Raw genomic sequence first — 22,882 nt, 5'->3', positions numbered from 1 at the left:
TCCAATCACGTGATATTCGGAGTTCCCTCGTTTACCATCAAATTTCTAATTTTTTTGTCTATGGTAGAACACCTACAAGACAGATCACATGCCAAAATTCACTCCTAGAGTTGAGGCTAAGAACCCAGTGCTCCACGATGTTACGACAAAAAAGCACATAACGTTTGATTTATCTGATTCAGAAACGGAGAAACCTGTTGCTAAACGTGCGAAGCTCGACAAACCTAAAGCTGCAAAGAAACCTAAGGAAGTGAAGAAGAAGATGATCCAAATTGACCAAAAGATCACGGTAGAAGAAATCAAAGTCGACCATGGTGTAAAAGTGATTAATGCATCAGTAGAGGCTAAAAAGAAGGCATCAGCAAAGGCGACAACAGCCGCAGAAACTAGTGAGTGGTGTCGGCGACGGATACGACTGATGTTTCTTCAGTGTAAACTAATACTATGAATTTCATCAGCTGTCGATGGTGTACTACAAGATCAAATTCTTCTAAAAGTCCAGAAGCGACGACAAAAGCTGAAGGAAAAAAAGAAGGCGAAGAAAAATGGAGTAGCGGTATGTGTACCTGGTTTGAGAGACGTTTGACGGATTTGTGGATCTGTGCTGATAATCTGTCAAATTAGACGCCAACTCTGGAAGTGGTGCCAGAGGAGCTCACGAAGCGGTTAGGGATGGAGGATATTCGAGAGTATATTCTCTACTGCCTGGCTGAAGCGCCAGTACCTTCCTGGTTGAAAATTGCAAACCGCGCTGCTGTTCAAAAGCTAGTTCTGGTATACGCACAAGGCTTAGATCTCACTTACTTTGGATACCCTGAAAGTCGAGCAAACATAAAACCAATCGCAGCACTTAATGAAATGGAAGAACAAGCTTTGGCAAAGAAAACCCTAAAGTTTTTCACCTCACAATTTTCACACTGTGTCGTATCCAAGAGTTCGGGAACAAAGGGGAAGGTTCACAATCCAATGACGAATCTTCTACAATGCCCTGTGTCTCACAGCCAAAAGGAAAAGAGAGATAAGCAGAGAGCTTCAAGTAAGTCATCTAATTCAAATTCCAATGTGGCATCACTATATCTCGTGGTCTTAATGTTCTTGCCTTGTCATAGATCGTGAAGCCTTTAACACAGCCGATCATTACATCCTCAAGCTAGAAGACATGATTGCTGCAGAGTACCCAATTCCCACCAGTCTTGACTCAACTTCCGTGCTACCAGAGGGATGGCATGAAACTCGACCAGGAAAGGAGCCAACACCGAAGAAATTGATTGCAGTTGATTGTGAAATGGTAAGTTATACTGTACCATGTATGAACTCGCTCAAAGTGATATGCACAAGTCTGAACATTCTAAATTAGTGCGAAACTGCATCTGGTATGGCGCTTACTCGCGTTTCACTCATTGACGAAGGTAAGTGGAAGTGAAGATGGAGGTATGTGCTGCCGAACAAAAAAGGTTTAACATGTCTGTTCGCCATTAGATTCAAATGTCATTTTGGATGAACTTGTCGTTCCCGATGAACCGATCACCAACTATCTGACTGAATACTCTGGTATCACACCAGATATGATGGCAGGAGTTACCACTTCACTGAGAAGAGCACAAAAACATGTTCGCAAATTTGTCGACCACAACGTTATCTTGGTCGGACACGGCTTACACAACGATTTGAATGCATTGAAGCTTACACATCCATACTGTATTGACACCTCCATTATATACCACCATTCACGAGGACCGCCATTCCGACCCGGTTTGAAATGGTTAGCCACCAGATATTTGAAGCGAGATATCCAGAATACTGACCCTAACCATGGTGGAAGAATTGGTCACGATCCGCGTGAAGATGCAACAGCGACACTAGATCTCGTTAAGCTTAAAATTCAACGTGGTGAAGCATTCGGTTTGCTACATGATGATACAGAATTGATCTTTAATCGAATGAAGCGATTCCGACCCCCTCGTTTTGGCGCAATTGTGGAAAGCTGTGAAAAATTGAACAAACTACTTTCGGCGGCTCTTGGAAAGGATTATTTCCATTGTATCTCGGATGAAGAGGCTGTTCAGAAGACAATTGAAACACTGGCTGATCACGATTTTGTACTGTCTAAATGGAGCGATTTGGAAGGAATTCGGAAGAAGGACACTGATAACAGTTACAATAACGGCATTCCATCGGTCGTGACAGCAACAAGCGGGGAGACCGTCAGCAGCGAATTGACAAAGGCTATGGATCATCTCAGCAAATTTGATGAGCAATTCAAGAGTCTTTACGATCAGTTACCTGATAACACTGCCATTATCGTCATGGGAGGTTTAGGTGATGTCCGTGCTGTCCAAAGGTAAGTACATCGAGATATCTCGGCGTTTCTTTATAACGATGGTGTATCTCAAAATGTGTTACTCACGATCCCTTTTTCTTAGACTGCAAGAAAAGCAAGACTCATACCAAGCCATGTTCAAAAAATACAAACTCTCAGATATACCAGAAAGCGACCAGTTCACAGAGAAAGATCAAAAGCGTCTCGAACAGGAAGCGGCAAAAGCACAAATGGGAAGCACGTTTTTCTGCATCAAAGGCTCGCAAGAGTAAATTCATTTTCTTTTCACATTCTAGCATGTACTCATAGACAAAATATAGACCATTACGCTCGCATAAATGCATATTCTTCATTAATTTTTTTTTCAATGGCAATGGTGTACAGATTGAGATTTGGTCAACATACGTTGAGCATAATGGTTTTTGAGCGCTCACATAAGAACAGTAGTTTTAATTAGAGTTTGATATTGAGGAGAACGTCATTACTAACTTGATTAGAATGGCATGATGCTACAAGGTCAACTTAAAGCATCAAAGCGGCAACGACAGCGCTGGCAACAGTGACAACGACAGCGCTAGTGGTGAAACCGCTGGCACCGGAGGTAGAGCCAGTGGCAGAGGCAGAGGCGGATCCAGAGGCAGAGGCAGAGGGGTGGGTTTCATTGTAAGACTGGTTAGTCATGAGACCAGGGATGGTCTCGTTGAAGTAAGAAACGGAGGAGCCGTTAGCAATGGCAACGTTAGTGTATCCGATTTGAGAAGCAACGAAAGAGTAAACGTTGGCAAGGGTCTTGTTAGCATCACCACGTCCGAGGTTGCCGAGGTCCCAGTTCTGCTCAACAGTGGAGAGAGAAGAGTAGTGGGTATAGAAAGTACCATCGGTGGTGTTCTTGGAAGCAGCAGGGATAGCACCCATGAGGAGAGTCCAGACACGGTTAGCCTTGGGGTAGGTATCGTTTTCGTCGAAAGTGATAAGAATCAAGGTTTCATCAACGAAAGTCTTGTTGCTCAAGGTGGTGTTGAAGAAGTTAGTGAGCCACTTTCCAGCAAACTCAGCGGTGGTATCGTGGGCATCGTTGGTCATGTTGGGACTAATAAAAAAATATTTCTTAATAACATGCATATGCTGTAGGCCATGACCTGATGCAATACGTACGTGTAGAAATTCCATTGAGGAACAGTACCAGCGGCAATGTCAATAGCGAGTTGAGTAGCAGGGACAACGTTGGCAGCACGGGTGGCGTTAAGACCGATAGAGTCGTAGATAATGGCAGGGTTGTGCTTACGGACATAAGAACCGTTGTGAGCCTTGAAACCAGTGTAGCCAACTGAAGGCAGATCTTCCTGATAAGCTTTCCATTGCAAGCCCTACGAGTAAACAAATATTAAGTAACAAATTTTTTTAACACTTTTGGGAGATTTAGTTAACTTACCTTGTTTTCCAAAAGGTCGAAGATGGTGGAAACATTGGCAGGAATATTGTAGAAGTCATCATTGTCGATACCGAAGTTGCTACCACCAGTGGCAGCAACATAGTTGGGCTCAGAGGGGTGAGTGATGGCTATTGGGGAGATAGTAAATTAGGATCCGACGCAGTTTCTGCATTTTTATGTTTCACTTCAATGTCAAAAAAAAGGGAAAAAAAAAGATTACCGTAAGTGTTGTTAAGAAGGATACCCTGGGTAGCAAGAGCCTGGTAGTCAGGCAAAGTAGAAGCAGTTTCGTAATCCTGTATGGATAGAATTATTTAGTACGTGGCGTCGTCCATAAATGCGTTACATTGGCGTGCGATCCCCTTCAGGGCAAGGAAAGACTACTTACAGTGTTCTCCAACCAGATTTGCATAATGCGCTGGAAGACCTTTCCTTGAGTAGAGGATCCAGTGGAGGATCCAGAGGCAGTGGCAGCAGAGCTAGTGGAAGTAGCAGTAGCCATGGTGGTGCTGTCATCGGAGGAGGAATCAGTGGTGGAAGCAGTGGTCATTGAGCTGCTGCTAGTAGTAGTAGCATTGGCATCCTGGGCAAACACGGAGGCTGCTGCAGCAAGAGCAGTGAGGCAGATTACAGACAGGGAACGCATTCTTAAACAACGAGAGTGGGGTTTGGGTGGAGGGAAATATCTCTGACAGAAAAATAAAATAGTTACTGCTCTACCAATTTATATTCTTAGGGAATTATTTCCAATTGTGGTCTTGGTACACAGAGCCTCCGCAGCTTGTACCGCACGTGCATTAACCGAGATTTCAGGATGTTGAAGAGTTAGCTCCTGATTGGCCTAACCCCGATGTCCTTTCTATGCCGTCTTTTTTATGGGAGCACCAACCCCGATATGCATAAAAGCATCTAATAGTTTAGCTTGATCAGGGCACATGCCAGAACATTGTGCTTCGCTCCCAGGCCTACCTCAAATTCGATTATCTCAGGGAAGTTTAATCAGGCAACGATTTTTTGCTCTTTTGTTTGGTTTGTTATCAGATGAAAGAAGACAGCTTGCCAGCATCGCGTTTCCAGCGAAATAAGCGCTGTATTATCTGGTCCACTGTCATATCCTTATGTGCCTTGGCGCTGATATTAGGGCTCGCAATTGGTCTTACCAGGAAGTCTCAATCGTCTCCATCGGAAAACGATGCACTGCAAAATTTTCCAGAACAATTCATCCTAAGTGGCAATAATTTCACCATTACCAGCCAACCCACTACAAGATACTACGAGTTCAATATCACTCAACGAAATGGTTCGCCCGACGGTTTTGAAAGAACTATGCTTGTCGTCAATAGTAAGTCTCTGTTCCACTATTCCAACACCATTTTCACCTTATCTTTTTACCTTTGAACTTTACCCGTTGCAAAAAAAAAAAAAAAAACCTCATCCATCCCTTTTTCTCATAACTATAGATCAATTTCCTGGGCCCCTTATTGAATGCAACATTGGCGATAGAATTGTTGTAAAGGTTAATAATCAACTTCCTGATGGGCAAGGTACCTCTATCCATTGGCACGGCATGTTTCAAACCAATACCACCTGGATGGATGGCACTGTCGGTGTTACACAATGTCCGATTCCCCCGGGAGAGAGTTTTACATATAATTATACTATAACCGAACAACGGGGAACATACTGGTGGCACTCACATGCAAAAGGGCAATACACCGACGGTATTGTCGGACCACTAATTGTTCATGATCCCAATGAAGGGTTCATGAATGACTACGATGAAGACATCGTTGTTATGATATCAGGTGAATGTCAAATTTTTTTTTTTTCATCAAAGCCTTGCTATGAGTGTTTCCTCCAAACTCATTTGCTCCACTACGCTCTCAGATTGGTATCACGAATTATCACCTATTAGTCTTGCCCAATATGCCAACGCCGATAACACCGAAGGTGCGGAGCCTGTACCAGAAAACGGCCTTATCAATGGATTAAATCTCTTTGACTGCAATGGATCAACAAATAGCTCTATACCATGCACTGGAGGAACACAAGCCAACTTCACCTTCGTTCCAGGGAAGCGGTACAGAATAAGGTTAATAAATACAGGGTAAGTTTTCTATTACAGCTTCGAAATCCAATAGGTGCAACAATCACTAACCATTGTAATTGTTATAGTGCCTTCGCAGAGTTCGATTTTTCAATCGATGGTCACAAATTGACTGTCGTTGAGGCTGACGGTGTAGCCATGAAACCAGTTGCCATTGATCGTGTACCGATTCAAGTAGCTCAGCGCTACTCTTTGATTGTCGAAGCCAATCAGACAGTTGGCAATTATTGGATGAGAGCCATCATAAATCAAAATTGTCTTGCTTATACCAACGATGCTCTCAACCCTGTTGTCTTGGCTGCTGTTCACTATGAAGGCGCCAATGGTACGATACCGAACTCTCCAGATCCAGGCTACTCTGATCCTGTTGATTGTGTTGACTTGGATCCTTCAGACCTCAAGCCAGTAGATGGTATGGATGCTCCTCCATACGACGTCAGTTATTATATCGAAGCGTCCTTCCAAGCAATTAGAGAGGATCGCATCAGATACGGATACATGAACACAACTTCGTGGTCTCCTCTCCAAAACACCTCAACATTGCAGCAAGCAAATGCTGGTGTTACAACTTTTGACACCAACACTCAATTTGTGCTAACACCGCCAGATAACGCCACCGTCGTTCAATTGATTATACAGAGTAAGAAAGCTAACAGTAACATGATAGCAGAAAAAGCAGAAACTAATTGGCATTATGGTTTCAGACTTTGATGACGGGTCTCATCCTTTCCATCTTCACGGTCATACCTTCTGGTTGTTAGGAACCGGCGCTGGATACTATGCCTCAAACACAAATCTTAATACTACAAATCCAGTTCGCCGTGATACTGGCAGTGAGTAGCACCTATTAATTCCGTTTCTATTCGATAAGCAGCTGTCTAATGTGGTTCTTTGCTTATTCCAGCTGTACCGGCCTTTGGTTATGCTATCATAAGGTTTATTCCTCATCCTGGCATGTGGCTATTCCATTGCCATCTGGTATGGCATCATTTAATGGGTCTTGCTATGCAGATACAGTACCAACCGAGTGTTATAAGGGTGAGTTAAATTTATAATGAGCTTCGCCACATGGTTAAAGTACTGATGTAACAATTACAATAGTCGTTCGATGTCCCTCAAGACTGGAAAAATCTTTGTCCCTCATAGATGACTTTTGGCACCGCGCTGTATCAGTAATAGTTTATCCTCTGAATGTAATCATTTCTAGTATTTATGATGGCTCCTCCTATCCACAACGCATATGTATTTAAATTTTAGAGTAGCATTATGCTTATCCATTGACAAAGTTATTATAAAGTCAATAATATTTCTTTTACTGTATTGTATGTTTCTATCAAGCTTTTACTTCGACAAAAACCATGATGATAACGTTTTTCAGAAGCCTAGATTAATGCCCGATTACAGCATGAAGATAATCTAGGAGTTAGAAAAATGTAGATCAAAGTAATCCCATTTTGCAATGGTCAATAAGATATGCATACGGTTACGATAACAATGTGGCATCCTTACAAGCATGATACGATCAAGTGATCTTTGAATCACGGCACAAGACCGCATTCAGGCATATTGATCACACAATCAATACTGTCATGCCAAGAGAAACTGGCCCATTCAACCTGCCTTGACGATGATTGATAGCGACTGCAGTACATCTGCTGATGTGGAAAAGGTAATCGCCAAGTTACTTCATATCAAAGGATATAAGATAATAAATTTCCACAAAGGCAGATCAAGTTCTGAAAGCAGCAACAAAATGTCAAAGTCTTACAAATAAGCCAAAAGCGAACCGAAAGACATTTTCATTAATTTGTCATTGAAATATTTCCTTTCTGTTCTCCTCATTGACATTCAACGATATGTTGCAAATACGGTTGACAATTACCCTTCCCTTCTTCAGAAATCCTATCAAAAGTAATACTGCGTAATTTATACATGGCAATGATGAAAGCACTCATGTTTTTTAATACCGAGCTAGCCCGAGAGCATTACTCACGAAAGCAGGGATGGTCACCAGAAAATTCATGGTCACTCATCAATTGAAATTAATTGATGCTAGTATATTCCTTGTTAGAAGCAGGTTGTCTACAGTATCCTCTTTCCTTTAATGAGTCAACCAATATTTCGATCTAGAGCAAGAGCTAGCTGGAATCAATTGCGTGCAAGCTTTAATAAAACGCCATCCTCATCCTACATCAGATTCGACTCTGGTGTGGAGGAAACTGTCATCTACAAAGTGGAAAAAATACAATGGGAGCACAAAAATATTCCTTTGTTACAAAACACCATACGAAAATTGATCGTGGAGAATGAAGACTATCAAGACGAAGAGTTCGAGTCCGCTTTACAATTGATCAGAAGTGTAAGTAAACGATCCCTTTGAAAAACTTGTATAATAGCATGGTAATGGATTTCAATTTAGAGCGGCTCTGGGACTCAAAAAACTTGCAAAAATGGTATCGACGATCTTTTTGATAATTCTCGTACGCTGAAAACCTCTCAGCAAATTTCTGTGAGTGATCGGCATTTTGTTTTCGCATCAAAAAATGAAAGCGAACTGAGCAATTATCCTCTACCGTGTTATATACATTTGTAGAAAAAAGATGACCATAATATGGTGGAGTTTATTATGGCCTTCTATCTTGCGTTGCATGTAAACCGTCAATCCGAGAAGACTGGGAATACAACGAGACAAAGCCGATATATATGCCATAGTCAGGAAGACAACTACTTCATATTCCAATTTGTATCCAAGAGCTATCAGTCTCGGTTGTCCAATGCGGATCCTACCAGTAGAGCTCTAATGACTAAGTTTGAAGATAGTCTGCCGCTCATAGTACGTGTAAAAATGCCGCACCATCAGCCGCAATTTCAATATCCACTGACCTCCTTCTTTGTGTCTGATGTTATTAGTACAACAGAAACAATATTACTATCAGCAACATTCGAACACTGCTTGGCATAGAAGATGCATTGACACAGCTGAATCAGTACATGGATTCCCAGTTTCAGTTTTTAAAGGAATGCTGCGATATCCTACAATCCAGTCTTCTAGACGAGTTTATGGAAAAGCAGCATTTGGTGTCTAAATTGAACGATACCGAAAAATACCTCAGAAATTGTGAATTCGAGACTCGTCAGGCCATGGATAAAATGTTAGATCATTTGAAGGTAATGAGCATTGATGTGCATAGTACGGTATCATGTTAGCGTTTGATTTTTGATGAACTCACAAACATTTTCAAATCGTAGATCGCAGCTGCAGCATCTTTACCACCAATTGTTAACTTTGTTTGCTCCAAATGCCATGCTTCAATGGCAAGTCCAGATCAGATATCATACTGTCTTCATACCTTTTGTGCATCTTGCGCTGAGAATATGCGACAGACTATGGCACTTGCATGTCCAGTCTGTTATCAACCGTTAACTGACAATGGCCAGTTAGATAAAGAAGCAATGAAGAAATTCATCGACTTGTATTCCTCAAGACACGAAAAGCCATCTGTTAACAATGCGAAGATAAATGATTTCAAGACGAAGTGTAAGAGATGGACACGGAAAAGTTTACAGCTTCTATCAGTGCCACGGATGAAAAACCAAGGTGCGCCAGACGCCACCGATAGAGCTGTAACAGGGACGGTCTCTGGAACTTCATACGAAGTGGGAATAGCAACGACGTCTTCTAAGTTACTCGACAGTATTTGTATTATATAACATTACCAGGTTCCTCATACAGTTGTCTTGTATCAGTCATCCCTCCGTTCATTAAAATATTCCCAAATTTGATGGTCACAATTTTTTGACCCCTCTTCGTTGGCAATTGGAAAGCCGTTTTCTTTTGTCTCGTCATTCCTAATGCTTCGTAGCGGAAAGCTACTTTTATATAGAAGGACAACTGGATTCCACCATTGTCGAGCATTTTCTGCAAGAGCACGACCCTCAGCACAACCAGAAGTCCCACCTCATGACCCCACTCCGAATCCCGAGGAATCGGCAACAAAACCTGCCGAAGTAGCTCTCGATTCGACTGCGGACAAGCAATTGACAAGCACGAAAGGAAGAAAGAGCTCAAGAAAGTCTAAGAGACAGTTTACTCCTGCGATTCCAGGTGTGCATACTATATTGTTTGAATTTCAGGTCACATTTTGTTGTACTTGGCTAACCACCATTTCGTTTCAGAGCAATTTTTCATCACGAACTATCAAAGCAACCTACGCAATGCTCACGATATAAAGAAAATACCATACAAGATTCCAGATTGCATTATAGACGACGTTCGATACTCCATACGAGCTGGTTTTGCGTCACATTCGGCTCATCAGTCAGCGCTAGCGGATGACAACATCGTCATTGGTGTTCCATATGCCGGTGCAACCTATCTTCAAGACAGCCTCGTGCATGCAATTGCTAAAGAGCTAGAGTCGGATGTAATCAAGCTGGATCAACATGATATATCTCTGTTGACACACGGTTTAATCGATCCCCGGGCCTCCTGTAAGTTATTCTTGTATTTCATCTGTCTCTTACAATGACAAATGCTGACTGTCTTTTATCTTCAACAGCTGATGACATTGAACCGGTATTAGTTGAAGCTGAATCGAATGTGGTCAATGAAACGGCCCGAAAAAGTTCTAGTAATGTAGAGTTCGAAGATGAAAGATCTGACGACTTTATTGTTGTGGATGATGTCTTGGACTATGTCAAATCGGTGATGAATCAGAAGGAAGGCGGACAGAATCGCCTTTCAAAATCTTTTGGATCATACGGAAAGAGTCAAAGCGAAGGTCACGCTAGGCTAAAGGCGGTATTTGGTGCTCTGGTAACTGCTGGAGAGCGAGAGCTATCTGCCAACAATGCGACGACCAAGACGGACAAAATACCAAAGATTATATACTTGAGAGATTATTCCCACATTATTGAATCTCCAACGGGCGAGCTTGTCGTGACGGCACTGCTACAAACAATCCAAGATATACGTAGCCATGGTCAGCCAATTGTTGTCGTTGCCGGTGTATCACCGTCGTTATCCAATCTTTCGAGCAGAAAGGGTCCAGGCCAAATAATCGAAAAAAAGTCCACCATAGCATCTCTTGACATGGATGATGTTGACGATCTCCTTGGCAATAAGATTAAGTTTCCGTATTTCCAACTGGTCAGCATCCCTCCCTCAGCTGATTCACCACAAAGTATGAAAGCATGGAAGCATCAAATGGAGCAGGATTTGGCTTTGCGATTAGAAGAATTGAATGCACGAAATATTCTAATGGCTTGTGTACAGAGGAAGATAATCTCACCAGCTCAAGCGTTCGTTTCAACTCCAGTAGTGACTAAGATACTAAACAAGATGGACGGTGCACGATCTGAATATTGGCCAATGCATTTCATCAATCGACTTGTTTCCACTGCTACTGGTATATCAATGTCTCCATCGAATCAGCACGGACATCCCAATACCTTCAATATGTCTCACTTGATACAAGCCGAGAAGATCTTAAAGCGAGGTTCTGAGCTACGATCTCAAGCAATTGCTAATCTGAAGCAAGAGTTCGAACACAGTCGAAAGCAATTGCTCTCCGTGAAGGATGGCGACGAATTGGACATGAAAGCTCTCAAAGATGTTTGTAATGACTATGAGCGCAAACTTCTCACCAAAATAGTTGATCCAGGTAAATTAATCAAAGAGTACATGCAGGCGTCCTATCAATGTATAACCATTGAGCTTTCATTACAGCGCGCGTAAAGACAACGTTTGATGATATATGCGCTCCAGCGGCGACCATTGACACACTACAAACATCTATAAGCCTTCCATTACTCCGACCAGATATCTTTTCTTATGGTATTCTCGGGCGTAACTTTACATCAGGAATGCTTCTCTTTGGTCCACCAGGCACGGGAAAGGTAACAAGCATTTTTGGTAGGGGAAATAAAATGATGTTTGTGTTTTACTGACAAGGATTCTCGACCGGCGTTTAGACCTTACTAGCCAAGGCTGTTGCTAAAGAAAGCGGTAGTCGTATGATTGAGATCCAGGCCAGCGACATGTAGGTTCCTTCTCCAACTTTTTTTTTTAAACTTTACTATGCCAAGTATGACCTAACCCAGTTTGAAATGACTAAGTTACGAAATGTACGTTGGTGAAGGTGAAAAGAACGTTAAGGTATAGTACCAACATTTTGAATTTAGTGATTTGAATCTCGATATTGATAACTCAATGTGGAATATAGGCTGTATTTTCACTTGCCAGAAAACTAGCACCTTGTGTTATCTTCATAGACGAAGTTGACAGTTTGCTGAACGCCCGTAGATCGGACCTTGCTTCCAATACTCACCGCGAAATTGTCAACCAGTTTATGGTAGAATGGGATGGCTTATCTAGTAACAATCACGGAGTCATTCTTATGGCGGCCACCAATAGACCGTATGATTTGGATGATGCAGTCCTCCGACGGATGCCACGAAGAATATTAGGTTTGTGCCAAAATTGACGATTTGCCTTTATGGTCCGTGAGATCACACGTCATTGACCTTTTCTTTTTTACAGTCGATCTACCCAACCAAGAGGAAAGGGCGAAGATACTCACACTCCATCTTCAGGGAGAAAAGGTGGATCAAGGAGTGTCCATTGAAAAGCTTGCAAAGGCGACCCCATATTACTCGGGTTCAGACATAAAGAACCTTTGTATTGCAGCCGCCCTCAACGCTGTTAAGGAGGACACTGGCAAAGACTTCTCAAATATAAAGGTGGTTGGTAATGCTGTCCCTGCAGCGAATGCGCCTATTCGGGTCCTCAAAGAACACCATTTTGACCAAGCGCGTTCGCAAATCGCACCCAGTGCCTCTGAAGACATGCACTCCTTGATTCAAATCCATAAATGGGATGGACTGTACGGAGATGGCAAGCACCGCAAGCGACACAAAGGCATTGGCTTCAACGATATCGAACCAACAAAGATTAGCGTTAAAGCATAGAGATATACTGTAGATATTAACAACACACACATTACCCGCATAAAAATTTTCGTGTAAACTATAATTCTGCTATGAAAATTCAAGACCTGCCTGACACGCCTATCATAGGGTGATCCGTCTCGTATCATATGTCCTTCATGTGCTGGCCGTGAGCGACTTTGTTTGAAGTTTGATATTGCCGTTTCTTTTATGTAAGTGTAAAAGGTTCAGCATATCAATTATATTTTAGTGTGAGCAGCTAGAGGTTGGGGAATCAGACGAATTTATCCAGGTCCTTAGGCAGAATGTTACTCTGCCCTCAAAAGACCAGTGGCCATATCCACACATGAATCGCTTCATCATATCTCTTATAATTAGCATTCCAATTATCACCGTATATTTCGAATGGTTTTTATAGTTGGTCGGCGGGATCACATTTTTTGGCTCAACGTTTGGAAGGCAGATGCATTTGTCCAACCGAACAAAAAGCCCCTCACAAATCTCATGTGATATTTCCTCGCCTGGCAGTAGTCTCCAGCATTCTCTTCTCTTCTCCCTTTGCTTCATTCTAAGCAATTTCTTTTGCTTTCCTGCCCACATGTCTGCCACGGCAGAAGCGAAACAACCTTCTCGTCGTCCAATCACTGTAGTTACTCGAAAGAACCTAACCGCCCATCCCCGACAAACCCAGCCGTACGACTCCATTCCGTCTGCCGAGTCATCGCCGTTACTATCCCCTCCACCGCCGTACCAGCAATTTGAGCAAGGAAGTGAATGCAATGTACGTTTATGCTGAATATTTGATACTTGCAGATTACATTCGCTCACATGTAGTCTTTCAGATAAATACTCGAGGCGACGACGAAATCCGATCGAGAGATCGTAACAGGTATACAGTCGACCTTGTGGTAGTAGTCCATGTATTGATGAATAATTACCCCATGATACTGACGATGGCAATTGATTTATTTTTGCAGCAGCCTACTATTGGCCTCTTCCCGTTTCCATAACGACGTTACACATGTAAGAAGTCTTCTTAAAACATTCGCCCTTGTTTGCCTTGGCAAATATATTTTCGAAGAAAGGATTGATTTTTTAAACAAACTTTTTGGGGCGTTTCTTCCAGATTTGCAACGACGGATTACCAAATTGTTCATCATGTTCAATAACGTCGCTCACTCCTGGAATCCTTCCTTCTCCTTTTCCATCAGCATCAACACCTATTCAAACTATGCGACACGATAGGGTTGATCAGGCTAACAACCACCGTCCACGGCGACACTCTTCTGTAAATCACCAAGACCCAATATTGATCTCAAAGCATGAGAGTGATGATGACTCTGAGGCACTCGATCGGATATCGGATATTCTTTCACATCTTATTAAGGAGGCTAGTGACGCTGTGAATGGGATCGATCGAGAGCGAAGTAAAATAACAGCACCGAAGACAAATGCGGCAAACAAACACACAACGGGTGCTCAAGTAAAGCAACCCGAAACCATAGATACCCAAAAATACACTGTGTCAAATCAAAAATCGAAATTACAACCACACACACACCATCCCGACCAACCATACTTTCCACATCGAAGGAGATCCATTAAATCTATGCCGCCACACAGTCATTATGAACCTTACATAGAAATGAAAGAAGAGAAATCAAGCAACAATGCCGCCAAGCGTCGTTCCACTGGCTCCATAGGAAAGTCTCGCTGGTCACGCGGTCCAGCAAATAAAGAAGCGATTCAAACAAACCTTGTCGCAGCTCAAAGAGGTAGCCCGTTATCCAGCTCTTTCAAAAGTGCGCCGAGTAGATCTAGCCACTCTGTACCAAATTCTCCAAAAATCATGAGATTGAGCCGAAGAAACAGGTTGTTGAATGACCCTTTAATGGAATCGTACAAGCGCATAGACGACAGCTTGGCCATGGTAGATTCATTGTCACGCGATCTAGCAGCAGATGTAGATACAACAGATGAACCTTCGGCACCAAAGGACATCAATCGTTCAGTTGCTAGCCAAAACAGTACTGCATTGGCAAGGCATAATCCAAATGAAAGTTTATCTCTAGTAATCTTTTTATTGGTTCAAGGCATTCATTCTGTGCTTGCTTTCCTTTCTGGGATGCTCTCTCTCAAGACGAGTGGGTTGCACTTGGAGACGTTGGAGTCTGACACATTTTATAATGCCTTATCTTGGGCATTCACATACACTATGGGAAATGTCTTGGTCGACCAATGCATTGAAAAAGTACCGGCGCGCCCTTCATATAGGGTCACTATTCCTGGGGAATACCATTCGAGATCGCCTTCTCCACCTCTACTTAATCAAATGTCTAGTACTCTACTTGCAAAGAACAAGCAAAAAGCATTCGATAGGAATCAAGGCACCAACAATTCAGCGGCAGGCACTAGTCATCTTCGTTTGAAGGACGTCGTTCCTTGTGTGTCTCAGTCTTCGTCCATTTTGGAAAAGGGCGGTAATAGCAAAAGCTTACAGAGCCAAAAGGGTTGGAAGGACTCCGAAAATACGATAGAGAGGCTTGTTGTCCAAAGTCCAACAAGACGTTTTCATCATCCCATCTTGTTCAACCAGGAGTACGATGACAACGACGACGACGACGACGAAGAAGAAATATTGCAGGTTGTGGCAGTGAAGCGGATACGAAAAACTGGGTCCATCAGAAATAATGGCTTACGCATCCTGGAACGAAGAAACTCAACTTAATGCAACACATCATTATATATTTGATTACATGGTCAATTCTTGCGAACTATCCTGTCATCTAGTTTAAATAAGCTATATTCATGATGATTTCTCTATCTCAGCTTTGAATATACTCGAGTAGCAAGGCATTTGCAACCAGTGCATGCATGGGCATTCGAACCTATTAAATATACACGAAACATTTTTCGCTATCACCCTTTTTCTTTATATGTGTACTGGACCAATGTTTATAGAAGGAGCCAACTTTCTGTCAATTATATCAAAGTAATTTGAATAAACTGCATCATCTTTCTAGACTGGTTGTCTTTATAGGTATGTGTCTTCATTCGACATATCATGGCATTCATATTGTTCATTTGTGAACGAAGTTTATTGCATTTTGGAGGTAAACATATAATAATTGGCCATTCAAACGACGGTACCAACAAAGGCGTTGAAGTTGTAAATCGTGCATGAATTTTTAACCTGTTGCGAACCAGTTCCTGATAGCGCAGTGGCTCCATTTCTGATCAGCTTGAATTGCTGACTACCTACACCCATAGGAACAGACCAAATGCTAACACCTGATGGAGCAGAAAACTGCACCGGTGAATTACCTCCAGATGTTATTGTCAATGTTGCTGGTGACTTCAATAATGTTACAGCGTAAACCTTATCTTCCACATAGTCTCTTCCTGTCGGAGGACCAGTGGGATCACTGCTACATATTGTATCCTTGGGCATCAATCTGTAGTAGTATACTATTTCATCTTTGGTAACGACTGGTGCGCTAGCTCCATTTTTGTAAGCTGTAATGTATGCTTGTGATATGTCCCGCCAACCGTCATGAGGCATATTCTCTACCCATGATTTTGCACCGTCGGTAGCAGGACCGGCATACACGCTTGGGTTTTCAGGATGGAGTGGGCCGATATAATGTGACTCACCGAAATCTACAATTTTCATTGATTGACAAAAAGTGAAACATCAATACCCTCGAAAAGACTGGTGTTTTTTTGCAAAGTTGATGGCCTACCATTCCATGTGATGATTTCTACGAAATCTGGCTTCAGTTTCAATATTTCCTCCCATCGTTGATACCAAAGGACATCACTCAAAAAGAGCCAATTCTTGCTGTATGAAACATCCGAACCGAAGTGCGTAAAGAACCAGGGACTAACTCTGAAGGATTGTAAAAATAACATGGTTAAAAATAAAGTCAGCATGGAAGGTTGAGAGATAAGTCAAAATCTGGGTCAATAAAAAATACTAACGGTGCCATATATGCTTTTCCAGCAAGTGCCGATATGTATGCATTATCCGAGTCTGTTGTCATATTGGCATCAATTGGTTGGTTGTTGGAGTTTGGCCACGCTATCCAGCTAAATCCGCCAGAGACTTGAGTATTTCCTTGGAGCTGACTAGCTTGCCAGTTTGGTACCAAATAAATAGATACTCCACTTGTCGCTTGAATGGAATTCCAGTCAACGACACCGTATCCAACAAACGTGGATACAAATGGTTTTCCGTCAACTTTGAACTGGGCACTTTGGCCACTGTATTGTTTTAGAATGGACGATATTCTGTTGGGGTCAGTGATACTTGTCATGTCGAATGAAATGAACAATTTGAAATTCTTTGAGGCTGAGCGTAAAGGTAAATATACTGTACAGTGAGAATGACAAGAGAATTATTTTCCAACCTGCTGCATTATATGCCAATGTAAGTTGGGATTCGGTATAAGAGTCTGCACCGATATTAAGAGCAAAACCATCGATCCCACTTGCTGAAGCCAAAGCAATGTCATTTGCCCAGTCGCTGGCTTGATAGGAACTCACAATTCCTACCATAAAATGAGCGAATACCATCTTTGCAGAAGTACTAGCAGCTACTGTTACATTTTTGGACGTCGATTGGGATGCCTTGGCAGTAGTCGTTGGGCTCCTATGAGACTTTTTGACGGCAGCACCAACATTGGCATGGCATGATAGAAGGAGGGCCAATAGGAAAATCAAACTTGCAGTGAACTTCATAGCTATTCCTTGTGGTTTCGTGAATGAAATAATAGAATGCAGGCGACTGATTTATATGTTTGCGCAATATGATATTTTCATGTGTGGGAATTGACGGGTTCGCTACGTAAATAAGAAGAAATGCATACCGCTGTGAGCTGTAATTTGTACAACATTACATTGATTTCAGGGACCTGTTGTACAAAAAGTTTTATAGCATTGATATCAGAACCTATCTTCAAAATAACTGTGAAAGCTGGCAGAGCATGTAAGTCGACCATAGAATGATACTTGTTCAGTTTGATACTGTTAGTTGAATCAGTATTATATTTTGAAATGGTTAATGACAACGATGACAAAACGGGAACACCTTGCATAATGTGTCTTTTTATGTGAATTTACCGTCTCCCGGTTTACACTCACACTAACTTGCTTAAGTCATAGTTTCGAAAAATATGAACAAATCTTACAACGGTACAATCAGGTGCGCACAACCTATGCGCCTTCCATTCTGCATAAGCTGTGTCATGATTTGCAAACTAGGCAGATGATTCCATATGACGCTTGTACCTCCGGCGTAATGTGTTTGTTTGCAAGGTTATTGTGTATTGCAGTCCATTTTATTATGAGGGTAGGTAGTTAAGACAGACTGAACGCATTGAGACATCCACAATGTGCAACAATTCTGTTGTTTAAGTTTGCACTTTAGCTAGAATGTATAATTTTTTTTAAGACTTGATACTTCGCATCACAAGAAAGCTATCCATATCCGATATGGAGAACATTACAGGGTTTCTCTGGAGTATACAGCAGCCATTCGCGCGCTGAGGTGATTCAGGTTGGGGATATTTTTATTGTCAAATTCACGATCATGGAGAAAAATTTGATGTTAGTAAGAAAAAACGTTCATGGAAAGTATACTTAATCTATAGAAAAGTGCGAGTGGTGCTAGATAGCGATTGTTAAATCTGGGATATATCCTGTTTCTTTAAAGTGCTCAAATTTCAATTGGCGCAAAGAGGGTCAACAAAAAAGTGATATTACCAGTCACGCAAAACGCGCGCTCTTCCACTTGGTCTACCCAAAAGCATGAGCTATAGAAGAGGTTATGAAGGTAAGCGGGTTATCACTTATTACATACTTGCGTATTCCTAATAATCTGATTTTTCCAAGGTCGTCGAGAAGGTGGAGGTCGATGGCAAAGTAAGAATTTAAGCCAAAGTGTCAACTAACCTATGCATAACAATACTGATCAGACATTTTGAAGACGACCGACCGCGAAACAATCGTTCTGGGCCCTATGATCGACAAAGACAGAGGGATCGCCCACCGGTTGATGAACCTGAAGATATTGAAATGCGACTAAAAAGTCTTATTATCAAGATTGGGGACAAGGTATGTACTTATATTAGGCGGATCTAGCATACAGGAATGACACCTAACTTATTTTACTCTCGATTAGGCTTCATCAGATCTCAAGATCAATTTGACCAAAATGGCTGGAATTCTTAGCACCGACTACCAGAAGTTTCCAGAGACTGTTGCTTCCACATTCAAATCATGGTATGTAGTTTCGGCATAGTGTTTTTCGAATTGACAGAAAGCAAGCTAAGCAATGGATCGATACAGCATCACAGAATTACCTATGAAGACAGCTGTTTACGGAACTCTCCTTGGGCTGCTCAATGTAAAAAACCATGAAGTGACTTCCAGGCTTTTCGATGATATAGTCGCTGCGGCAAAAGAAAGTCTGGCCAAGTCTGAATGGCAAAAAGTAAAGTACTATGTGCGTTACTTTGGTGAACTCGTGAATGCAAATGTCATATTACCTGCCGCCTACCTTGACCTTCTCAATGATCTTTTGGCTGCTGTTGACGAATCCAACCTTATCATTGTAAGTGTCTTTGAATAGGTAGAAGTTGGAAATGTTATCGTGTATTCTAATGTATTCTATCTTTTCTGAAGTCGTACGCGGACTGTATGGTTTACATCGTGCTTGCAGCACTTCCATGGGTAAGTAAGGATTGTTTGTCGTTTTGCAGATCCGTTAGACTGACAATGCTTTGATAGTGCGGTAAAGGTCTCCATGAACGCAAACCCGGTGAATTACAAAGACTTTTGGCGCGAGTGGAGAAATACCTTCAGAAAAGAGGTGACACTCATACCATAGACCTACTGAAGACATATCGTGGGGAGAATCTTCCATACTCTGTTTCCGATGTAAGTACATTGATATTAGTGAAAATGCTTCCAAAAACAAAATATTTAATCTCGTTTTTGCAATAGCCTTTGGCACATTTGTGGTCTATCATCCAAAATCTTCAAAACGACAAATGGGAGGTACGTTATCATTCGTCAAGTAAATTGAACTTATATGTCAATCGTAAAAATTTAATCGCATTCCATAGATTACTATGATGCTCCAGCCTTACCAACTTTTTGACGAGGAATTGAACCAGGCATTACAGGTAAGTGCATGGCATGTCGACAAACAGGAATGACCTTTATTGATTAATCAAACAACGGTGCTCTGGTTAGCACGAGCTGCCAACATTTGAGCTTCCCCAACCATCCCAAGACGCATTATATATAGCACCGAATGCACCGTTTAGAATCTTTTATACTGAAGCAGTAAGTATGCTCACCTATTATTTGAATATGTCTTCCTCACATGGTATTAACACACACCAAAAGCCTTCGGATAAATTCCCTGCGGCTGATTCGGCATCATATTTCGTATTGCAAGAAATTGTGCATGACACTGTGCTGTTGTTTGAGTCCAACCGAAAAGAGTGTGCTAAGTACCTTCTCGGCCTCCACAATAACTTTGAAAGTGGTCTTTTTGCAACCCAGATCACCGAGGGCAGTGATAAAAGCAATGAGGAACAGAAGGACACCATAATGGAACAGGCTGATGGTTGGGTGCTTTCAGAAATCGTCCTTGAGGTAAGCGATGTTTGCTATGGCTGTTGGCATGAGCAGCACTAACCCATTTCATGATAGCACGTTTTTGGAACCATGCTTCGATTACCTTCGCCTCCTGTCAAGCAAGTCTACTTTGCAGCTCTGATTATTGAGCTTTGCAAAGGTGAAAATTCAAGCGCCAGTCAATCGCTCAAGAAAGCTGTTCACATTTTGTTTGAGCGCTTGGCGGACATGGACGCTGGTTTGATCTCTCGACTTTACAACTGGTTTCCACATCATTTGAGTAACGTCGGATTTGAATGGGAATGGGACGCATGGTAAGTGAATACTCCATATATATGATTTCTGTTACAAATCATCATGGTTGACTTTATCCTTTCTCAAAATTCAAGGGAAGGTGCGTTATCTTTGGATCCCCTCCACCCTCAACTCTGCTTCATTAGAGAAACACTAGAAAAAGAAGTTCGATTGAGTTACTATGACAGAGTAAAAACGACACTGCCAGATGAAATCGCCAACTTGATGGCATCCGAACCTCCCGCTCCATCTCAAGAGCTTTTGAGTCCTAGTCATCCTCATCATGATGCTGTCAAACAGCTTCTTGGCAAACTCAAGATGAAGCAAGATGCAGACGCGTTGAATGATACATTGGTTGCAATAAGAAAACAAGAAATAGAAAATGGCGTTACTCAAGAGCAAGCGGATGAAACGGCGAGGGAAATCTTTACACAGGCTGTGCTACTGTTAGGTTCCAAGAGTTTCTCACATGTTCTAAATGTTATTGAGAGGTATGTGCTGATGTTCAGCTGGCAAATATATCTGGAGATTGTACCATTGATTAGCGCGGTTGTAGGTGTCTTGATGTTTTGCGAGGATTAAACCAGAACCCTGCGGAAAGACTCCATTCCGTACGCATCATAGCTCGCTTCTGGAAAAGCAACACTCAGCTTCTAGGCATTCTTTTGGATAAGTTTATGAACTACCGCATCATAGATCCGACTTCCATTATATCTTGGATTTTTGAAAGTGAACAACTAGAACAAGTTGGAAGGTAAAATTCATAATCAACAAATGCACGGCAATGATTTATGCAATTTTCTCATGCTATCCTTCAAGGTCATATCTTTGGGAAATTCTACATGTTACGCTCAACAAAGTGATAAACCGTGCGCAACATGTTCAAACCAAGCTCGATGGTTTCCGCGATGTTTATAACAAAAACGAAGTAATTAGAAGCGAGAACCCATCTGCAGAATGTACGTTAACTAACTCATCATGATTGTTTCGATTATTTCCATCTCACTAATCATATCAACAGCCGAAGCTGAAGGCCAACAAGAGCAAGTTGCCATACAAACCGTTGAAAAATCACTTGAAACCGTGATTCGGGAACAGAAAGAGGTGTTCATGGTCGTTTTGCAAAAGTTTACGCAAACTCTTCAGGACATGTACGGCAGATTTGAAGCTGGGGGTCTGGATCCCAACACTGATTTTACGTTCCGTTGGGTCAATGGCTGGTACAAAGACGTACTGCGTATGGTAAGTTGTAATCGTCAGCAGATGGATTTTTGGCGTTCTGGCTGTTCATAAGCTTTCTTCCCACTTCTAGTATCACAAGGAGATTTCAACATTTTCAACGACACTGGAAAGCCTGGTTTTTGTTGACCATCTGGATAGTAGGATAAAAGAACCATTTCACCAGCTAAAACAGCTGAGGCATAGAGCTTGATCACCCACTAAGACGACGTGAGAAATCATGCTTGATTGAGTGAGCTGTCACTAGGTTGCAATTCAAATGTGTGTAATGTCTGTAATAAAATTAACAAACCCATGAAGTGTGTTAGAGATGCTGATATATGTGAATTTGAGCATGTGCGGCAGTTGTTGCTCATGTTGAAAGATTGTCAGCTTTCCTACTTAGACAAATCGATATCGAAAAAGCAAGCGATAACAAAAGTGACATTAGTTTGCTAGTTTGCATCTTTAAAGACTATCAAATGGAAGACTGTTCATTTTAAACTTCGAGAAATCGATACATTGGATCAAGTACATGCCTAGTACCAATATTGCGTTAATCTCGAATAAACCACGACAATGCACTATTATAGAGGAAGGAGGGCTCCGAAATTGAGTGTGTTGCTAATATTTAATTGAGGACTACTGCGCTATATTCGGTCAAAGAAAATACGTAAAAACACTTGGACGAGCATTCGGGTTACTGCTCTTCTTTATGCTTCTGAAGGAACGTATCGAAGTCCCAGAGATCAGGATGAACTTCCTTCAGTTTCGGAATATCAGCTTTGTATCCAGATTTTTCGAACCAGTTAAACCTTTCGATGGACTTTAAGGAATCTTTTATTGCGAAAGGGTTACGAGCGTCAGCGAGTAACGCGTCGCAATAACATATACTAAAGTACTCTGCGCGCGAGCG

The 22,882-nt window shown here is 41.9% G+C and overlaps 9 protein-coding genes across 9 annotated transcripts; 7 read left to right on the top strand and 2 right to left on the bottom strand.

The window, feature by feature from the left end:
* Positions 1 to 69: 69 nt before the first annotated feature.
* Positions 70 to 2,826, top strand: K450DRAFT_252108 (uncharacterized protein). The gene is made up of 7 exons (XM_051590823.1): positions 70 to 389; positions 459 to 556; positions 625 to 1,036; positions 1,110 to 1,288; positions 1,358 to 1,409; positions 1,480 to 2,341; positions 2,424 to 2,826. The coding sequence occupies exons 1-7, from the start codon at positions 89 to 91 to the stop codon at positions 2,590 to 2,592; spliced, it is 2,073 nt and encodes a 690-aa protein (XP_051442365.1). The 5' UTR covers positions 70 to 88; the 3' UTR covers positions 2,593 to 2,826.
* On the bottom strand, positions 2,758 to 4,442 carry K450DRAFT_252103 (uncharacterized protein). Its single transcript, XM_051590822.1, has 6 exons — positions 4,329 to 4,442; positions 4,141 to 4,219; positions 3,973 to 4,048; positions 3,753 to 3,880; positions 3,476 to 3,687; positions 2,758 to 3,410 (listed from the first exon to the last, which is right to left on the bottom strand). Exons 2-6 carry the CDS (start codon positions 4,162 to 4,164, stop codon positions 2,843 to 2,845), a joined length of 1,008 nt encoding a protein of 335 aa, XP_051442364.1. The 5' UTR covers positions 4,165 to 4,219; positions 4,329 to 4,442; the 3' UTR covers positions 2,758 to 2,842.
* K450DRAFT_252100 (uncharacterized protein) lies at positions 3,973 to 4,445 on the top strand (the record flags this gene model as incomplete). The annotated part of the gene is made up of 2 exons (XM_051590821.1): positions 3,973 to 4,015; positions 4,236 to 4,445. The coding sequence occupies exon 2, from the start codon at positions 4,253 to 4,255 to the stop codon at positions 4,442 to 4,444; it is 192 nt and encodes a 63-aa protein (XP_051442363.1). The 5' UTR covers positions 3,973 to 4,015; positions 4,236 to 4,252.
* A 197-nt stretch (positions 4,446 to 4,642) lies between these two features.
* Positions 4,643 to 7,196, top strand: K450DRAFT_252095 (uncharacterized protein). The gene is made up of 7 exons (XM_051590820.1): positions 4,643 to 5,094; positions 5,213 to 5,557; positions 5,640 to 5,859; positions 5,928 to 6,499; positions 6,564 to 6,692; positions 6,764 to 6,897; positions 6,961 to 7,196. Exons 1-7 carry the CDS (start codon positions 4,794 to 4,796, stop codon positions 7,003 to 7,005), a joined length of 1,746 nt encoding a protein of 581 aa, XP_051442362.1. The 5' UTR covers positions 4,643 to 4,793; the 3' UTR covers positions 7,006 to 7,196.
* A 767-nt stretch (positions 7,197 to 7,963) lies between these two features.
* Positions 7,964 to 9,570, top strand: K450DRAFT_273822 (uncharacterized protein; the record flags this gene model as incomplete). Its single annotated transcript, XM_051593095.1, has 5 exons — positions 7,964 to 8,218; positions 8,279 to 8,368; positions 8,453 to 8,692; positions 8,770 to 9,027; positions 9,109 to 9,570. 5 exons carry the CDS (start codon positions 7,964 to 7,966, stop codon positions 9,568 to 9,570), a joined length of 1,305 nt encoding a protein of 434 aa, XP_051442361.1.
* A 1,885-nt stretch (positions 9,571 to 11,455) lies between these two features.
* K450DRAFT_177887 (uncharacterized protein) lies at positions 11,456 to 12,828 on the top strand (the record flags this gene model as incomplete). The annotated part of the gene is made up of 6 exons (XM_051584276.1): positions 11,456 to 11,522; positions 11,588 to 11,757; positions 11,833 to 11,900; positions 11,977 to 12,016; positions 12,084 to 12,327; positions 12,401 to 12,828. The coding sequence occupies 6 exons, from the start codon at positions 11,456 to 11,458 to the stop codon at positions 12,826 to 12,828; spliced, it is 1,017 nt and encodes a 338-aa protein (XP_051442360.1).
* A 523-nt stretch (positions 12,829 to 13,351) lies between these two features.
* K450DRAFT_252084 (uncharacterized protein) lies at positions 13,352 to 15,830 on the top strand. Its single transcript, XM_051590819.1, has 4 exons — positions 13,352 to 13,588; positions 13,650 to 13,696; positions 13,785 to 13,830; positions 13,934 to 15,830. The coding sequence occupies exons 1-4, from the start codon at positions 13,406 to 13,408 to the stop codon at positions 15,533 to 15,535; spliced, it is 1,878 nt and encodes a 625-aa protein (XP_051442359.1). The 5' UTR covers positions 13,352 to 13,405; the 3' UTR covers positions 15,536 to 15,830.
* Positions 15,831 to 15,909: 79 nt separating this feature from the next.
* K450DRAFT_282605 (uncharacterized protein) lies at positions 15,910 to 17,556 on the bottom strand. The gene is made up of 4 exons (XM_051593442.1): positions 17,217 to 17,556; positions 16,789 to 17,158; positions 16,551 to 16,696; positions 15,910 to 16,467 (listed from the first exon to the last, which is right to left on the bottom strand). Exons 1-4 carry the CDS (start codon positions 17,545 to 17,547, stop codon positions 15,944 to 15,946), a joined length of 1,371 nt encoding a protein of 456 aa, XP_051442358.1. The 5' UTR covers positions 17,548 to 17,556; the 3' UTR covers positions 15,910 to 15,943.
* Positions 17,557 to 18,584: 1,028 nt separating this feature from the next.
* K450DRAFT_252073 (uncharacterized protein) lies at positions 18,585 to 22,331 on the top strand. Its single transcript, XM_051590818.1, has 18 exons — positions 18,585 to 18,640; positions 18,700 to 18,729; positions 18,794 to 18,921; positions 18,989 to 19,089; positions 19,156 to 19,420; positions 19,492 to 19,539; positions 19,597 to 19,746; positions 19,813 to 19,866; positions 19,935 to 19,994; positions 20,065 to 20,157; positions 20,221 to 20,472; positions 20,530 to 20,768; positions 20,844 to 21,239; positions 21,305 to 21,502; positions 21,568 to 21,707; positions 21,770 to 21,990; positions 22,061 to 22,219; positions 22,288 to 22,331. The coding sequence occupies exons 1-17, from the start codon at positions 18,616 to 18,618 to the stop codon at positions 22,178 to 22,180; spliced, it is 2,520 nt and encodes an 839-aa protein (XP_051442357.1). The 5' UTR covers positions 18,585 to 18,615; the 3' UTR covers positions 22,181 to 22,219; positions 22,288 to 22,331.
* The last annotated feature ends 551 nt before the right edge of the window (positions 22,332 to 22,882 follow it).

Source organism: Umbelopsis ramanniana, assembly GCF_025399195.1.
Source record: "Umbelopsis ramanniana AG unplaced genomic scaffold K450scaffold_50, whole genome shotgun sequence".
NCBI lineage: Eukaryota > Fungi > Mucoromycota > Umbelopsidomycetes > Umbelopsidales > Umbelopsidaceae > Umbelopsis > Umbelopsis ramanniana.
The sequence above is the reverse complement of the archived record's forward strand: the minus strand, read 5'-3'. Positions and strand labels throughout refer to the sequence as shown.